The sequence below is a fragment of the Dendrobium catenatum genome, unplaced genomic scaffold (genome assembly GCF_001605985.2).
Source record: "Dendrobium catenatum unplaced genomic scaffold, ASM160598v2 fragScaff_scaffold_142, whole genome shotgun sequence".
In the NCBI taxonomy this organism is placed as follows: Eukaryota; Viridiplantae; Streptophyta; class Magnoliopsida; order Asparagales; family Orchidaceae; genus Dendrobium; species Dendrobium catenatum.
This window is the reverse complement of record NW_021318604.1, coordinates 1,038,852-1,044,911: the sequence shown is the minus strand read 5'-3', so window position 1 is coordinate 1,044,911 and position 6,060 is coordinate 1,038,852. Positions and strand designations below refer to the sequence as shown.

The 6,060-nt window shown below is 39.7% G+C and overlaps 1 protein-coding gene across 1 annotated transcript; it reads right to left on the bottom strand.

Annotated features, from left to right (window-relative positions):
* Positions 1-3,593: 3,593 nt before the first annotated feature.
* Positions 3,594-5,447, bottom strand: LOC110094098 (pentatricopeptide repeat-containing protein At2g17525, mitochondrial). Its single transcript, XM_020819251.2, has one exon. It carries the CDS (start codon positions 5,080-5,082, stop codon positions 3,625-3,627), a length of 1,458 nt encoding a protein of 485 aa, XP_020674910.2. The 5' UTR covers positions 5,083-5,447; the 3' UTR covers positions 3,594-3,624.
* Between the last annotated feature and the right edge of the window lie 613 nt (positions 5,448-6,060).

Genomic DNA, 6,060 nt, shown 5'->3' with positions numbered 1-6,060 from the left:
TTTCATGACTTTTTTAAAAAAAATTGAACTAAAAAATTGCTTTAGAAAGTTGTCCAAACGATGAAAGTTTTCTTATATTTTCTAAAGTAACTATTTAGTACAAATTTTTTTTTTTTAAAGTAGCAACAAAATAGTACCCAAAAGAGATCACAAATGAAGCCTATGAGTTATTTGGAATCACTCTTTCTTTTATTTTTTTAATTATTTTTCAAAATATAGATTTGATTTGGGTTTCTAGCTTTTTTTTTAATAAACCAAACTATTTTCTTAAAATACTCCAAAGTCACCACTCGTCGCCGCCGGCCATTGGTCATTGCAATCATCGACTACTACAATAAAACAAAACAAATTTATTTAGAACACTAAACATACTTTAATTTCATAGTAAAATAATAATAATAATAATAATAATAGAAAATGTTCTCAAACATGTTAAAAGGTTTTGACATACAAAATTGATCCAAAATGATCCCCTCAGAGCTAAATTGGGATTAACTTTATATAGTCGAGATATTAAATTTAGGTCAATTTTAGATCACAGTTACAACATGAGACAACATTTTGAATCAATTTGATATAGTCAAGGGATTAAATTTAAACAACAAGACGACCTGAGACTAAATTAATCAGACACCAATAGGGCAATTTAGAGATTCAATCTCATCCTAACCAAATTTGCATGAGAATATCCTAACCAAAAATATGATAGTTCTTACCAACATTGCCCTCCAAGTGGAGTAATTATTGTGTCCGGACACCGAACACATCCAGAGATCAATAACAGAGCGCCACATCACCTGGGCGCTCGGTACCGATCGAACACTCGGTATCACTCGGTATTCATCCAAATTTCCGATTTTTTGTCCGGACGTAATAACTTTTCCCAAGTGACCACCAAGAGCTATATAAAATAGGAAGAAGGTTGAGTCCCCCAACACAATAAGAAAGATCTATAAAATAGCATTAGGATAGAAATAGCTAAAGGTACAAAAAAAGTTGAAGCCCACCCATTGATCGCCATTACACATAACAGAAAGAGACTTCTGGATCCCAATCAGATATAACTGACAGCATATGTTGAATCAAAGTAGCATTTCAGGGTAAGTATATTAGAGAGAGTTTACAAGATATCACACGATAAAATTTTAAGGCGTATCAAGAACTAAATCCAATAACATGTACTCGCATTAGAGGTATATCGGATAACATGAATAAAGATAAAGAAGGAATAAAGGTTGTCAAAAATAGCACAAGATCAAATAACATGAACTAGGATTGAAGAAAGGACATATAAGGTAGGAGGGGTGTCAATATATATTGGACCCGATCCAAAAATTTCGGATTTGGTTGACCCGAACCCGAAGCAGGTCGGGTTCGGCATGTACGTCCGGAAATAACTGACCCTTTGCAAATCGGGTCCGGGTTTGGTTTGACCGGAAGCTCCAGGGATGGCCTGAATGACCGAAAAAACCTGTTTGCCGTCTTCCTGCATGCCTCGACTGCCCCGCCTGCGAAAGTAGCATGTTCGCGTGCATCGAGCTGCATAGCCTGCCCGCCTGCCATGCAGTCGCGTCTACCGCGTTGTCGTGTCTGCCGAGCCTCGCGTGACCACGTCTGTCCGCTGCCGCTGTTGAACGCCGGCTGCCCGCGATGTCTCAGCCGAACGCCGGCCACCGAAGTCGCGCGATTTATGTCGCTGCTGAAGTCGAAGCGAGTCAGGCCAGATTGACCGGAACCCGAAGCGGGTCTGGTTCGGGTCCAAAAAATAGACCAGTATGTAAAAGTGGGTTGGGTTTGGGTTGACTCTAATAGTTTCGGGTTCAACCTGATTCTGACCCGTAACCCGAAATTGACACCCCTACAAATAAGCTAATATTCAAATCATTAGAAATCAAGGAACCCTTGATTACTATAGAATGTTAAGCCATTACTAATCCCTGGATCAAGCAAACTCAAGTACTCGTCCTCAAAGTAGTTATAGACAATAATTAACAACAAATTTATCAGTTAACTCTTTTAATTCTTTAAAATAATACTGGTCATATAGCATAATGAATACCATATATTACGATCATCTAGAGATTGCATCTTCTATATTTTATTATATCGCTATTTTATGATAAATTTGATAATGGCAATGAAAAATTGTTGGTTGAACACATTTTCAACAATAATAATGATTACATATACCCATTAGTTTTCACAAGAAAACTAATAATGAAATGAACAATTGGAGAGCTTAATTTCCACATCTTTGAAAAAAGGGATACAAGAAAGCTTCGAGTGTTCATCATCATTAGAACTCTCTCCTCTTGGCTCTTTGTAAAGTGCTCTTTCTCATTCATAGTTTACATGTTCTAGCTTTCTTATTGTGTATATTTCAATCATTGTGTTTTGGATTGTGTAGATCAAAGTTGTAGGCTATAGTAAATGAGTCAAATCCAAAGCTTAAGAGAGTTTTAGCTCGATTCTAAAATATATTTTCATTTCCTAGCGAGTTATACTAATAGTGGTAGATTCCTAATCTTAAAGCAGGAACATTGAGACAGCCTAATGAAAAAGAGTAGGAGTAGCTTGCATCTTGCTTTGAAATAGAAGTATAGGGTGTATCTCTATTGTCTGTGAAGGAGAAAGTTGGTATTGTAGGAAGGATTTTCCACCTACTAATAGAGTGAAGAAGAATAGCTTATGGTGATGAAATTTAATGGGCAATATAGTACCGAGTTGGGCTAAACATGGGCATAGACCACAGGATGGCTAAACCATGTAATATTTATTATAAATAATTGTTCTTGATCTTAGTTTACTTGCACATTCTCTTTACTTGCCATCTATATAGGGCTTCGGGTCCAACCCGGAATTGATCTGACACTATTCGGGTCAACCCGAACCCAACTAGTTTTTGAAAACAGGTCAGTTTTTCAAAACAAAACCCCACCTACTTCGGGTTCAGGTCAACCCGACCCGACCCGTAACTGATGCCATGTTTATTGAGCTAATGAGCCAAATCCCGTAAATTTGTCGTTGGGAGGCGGCGAGGAACAGCAGTATCATCGGGAGCAAGGAGAGTCAGCGGGGTCGGCTAAAAGGAGAGGGAGAGGTGGAGGTGTTGGCTTCAGGCAGCGGGAGAGGGACAGGTAGGTCGTCGGGTTAAGGCTAGCTGGCTAGGGTTTGGACTTCGGACAATCGGCGATGCCACAACGGTTTCAAGCGGCAGGAAATTGGGAGAGGGAGAGGCGGCGAGGAAAAGAGGCCGACGGTGGGACAACAGGACTCCAGCATTGGCTTCAGTCAACATTAAATCGCGAGTCACAACTGCGTACAGGCGGACAACAAGTAAGAAATATATCAATATTATTATACATTATTTGGATTGCTGACTCTTAATATATTACATATTTTATTGTTTATGTCACACACTTGTACACATATAATTGTGTATCTACTTAGTTCATTCATTTGTGATGACAATCATTAGCTTCCAGCCTTCCATATGTTGATTTGCGTGATGCACTACTTATTTAATTGTTACAAACTTAGCTTCAGCATTTTATATTGATTGAGAAAGCCTCTAGTTGACAAGCTTTTCAAAAGAAATATTTCTGTGTATTATTTTTCACCCCATTATTGATCAATCACCATTGCCAAACATTTCCATATACAATAATCAGGAGTCAAGCCCTTTTCAACCATTTGCATGAGAAAGCCATAAGCCTTCTCAAACTCTCCATCCTCGCAAAGATAACATATTAAAGGACTGTAGCTACTACTGTCAGATGAGCATTTCCTGCTCTCCATCTCCTTAAGAAGCTTTGAAGCACTCACAAAACTTCCTGCATTGCAGAAACAACAAATCAAATAGTTGAAAGTCGAAGCTAATGGGATGAATCCCTTCTCCATCATCACATTCATCATGTCAAATGCTTTCTTCACTTCTCCTTGTTTGCACAGCCCTTGGATCAAACTAACATAAACCAGAACGCTAAGAAAACTTCCTTCCTTGACCATCTCCTCATAAACCAACAGAGCTTCTTCAATCCTATCATCATTACAAAAGTTCAATATCCTCAAGCTCTTCTCTTTGGCTCTTGGAAAAGAACCTCCCATTCTTGTTTGAAGAAACTCATTGGCTTCCTCCATTCTTCCTTCCTTGTAGTAACCATATAAGATATTGTTGTAAGGGCAAATGTGATTGACAGTCCCTCCACCTATTTCTTCCATCAAATTCAATAACTTTACTCCATCTTCAACCCTTCCTACTGAGCAAAATCCTCTAATCAATGCATCATATGCTGTGAAATCTGGACTAATGCCATCCATCTCCATCTCTCTAAAAATATCAATTGCGGAATCCATTTTCTCTGATTCACAGAAGCCTGAAATGAGCACATTGTAAGTCTGCACATTAGGGAGGCAACCCTTCCTCTCCATCTCCCTCATAACCCTCCTCCCAACCTCTGGCTTTGCCACTTCACAGAACCCTTTGATCAATGTATTATAAGCTACCGCATCAACAAGGCCTCCCCTCTTTTCCACTCTATCAAGAACTTCCACTGCTTCCATAGCCCTATCATGGCCACAAAGCAGTTCAACAATCTTAGTCACTGCAATGGCATCAGGAACAAACCCAAAATCAAAACTTTTTTCCAACATAACCAGCGCCTGCACCAAACTACCCTCTCTACAATAAGCCGAGATTAAAATATTGAAGGTGACATCGCTTGGGTTGTTCATCTCAGCCATCAAGCTTCGAGCCCTCCCAACCTTCCCGTTCCTACAGAGCGCATGGATAAGGGTATTGTAGATCACCGGGTTAGGCTTCAAACTAATCGTTTTCATTAACGCGAGCAGCTTGAATCCTTCGGCAATGCGATTGGTACGGCAGAGGCCCTTCATAAGAATGCCAAAAGTGCGATCATCTCCTTGGCCATTCATTTTCTTCCGAAAGAAATGTCTGCTTCGATCAATGTTTTCCTTGACGAGGAGATCGAGAATACAGTTGAGGACCTTGAGGGAAGGTGGATTAGGTAAGTTGAACCGCTCAGGCAATTCGTCGAACAGTTGGAGAGCGCGATGAGTCATGCCAGCGCGGCCTAGCGCTCGAAACAGAGCGACGAGGGTAGCTTCGTCGGGTGGGGAGGGAAGGTCGGAGAGAACTTGGAGTGCGGTGTCGAGGCGGCGGAAGGAGAGAAGGGAGCGGATCAGGGCTTGGTAGACAGAGGGTGTAGGGGTGAAGGAAGGGAGGCGAAGGGCCCACCGAAAGGTGCTTAGGGACAGTGCAGCGGATTTCTGCCGGAGGATGAGATCGGCAATGTCGTCCGGCGATGTGGTTCCGGCGGTGGCGCCGCCGCCGCAAGTGATGTTGGCCGGAGATGGCCGGTGGAGATAGTGAGTCTTGAGGATCGCGGAAACACGGGGATATGGCTTATGAAATGGAAGAGAGCGAGAGGAAGGGACCATTAGCTGCGTTAGGGCATCTCCAACAGAACAATTTTAGTACATAAAGAATATAAAGTAATTTCATGCTTATCAATATCAAAGGCATCGATTAATTTAAATAAAAAATAAAAATTGTGGACAATAAACTAAGAAGTAAATCAAAATTCTATTATTGTCAAGTATTCAATAATCAACCATCAAAGTGCAATCAATTTCTTTCTAATGACATCTAAAAGTCTTAATCAGTATCCTACCCTTCCTTGCAATCTCATAGTAAGCTTCCACAGTATTTTTTATGACTTATTAAGGTGATTTAAACACCTACTAATTTATTTACAGCTATTTATTAACTGCTACAAATCCGTTGTATTTTCATTCGTTGTAAAGGCTTTAGCAGTGGTTTTATGAGTGTTGTTGTAGGAAGATTTTAAGAGCGCTTTTATCAAGGGTTAAAATCGCTGCTAAATGGTAACACGGATTAAAAAAAATTAATGCCAATAATAATTTTATGATCAAAATAAAAATATTGATAAAATTCTATACAAATATAAATTGAGTGAATAATAATAACATATAAATCCACATTTAAAGCACTTTTTCCAACACTAATTTTTTATCAAC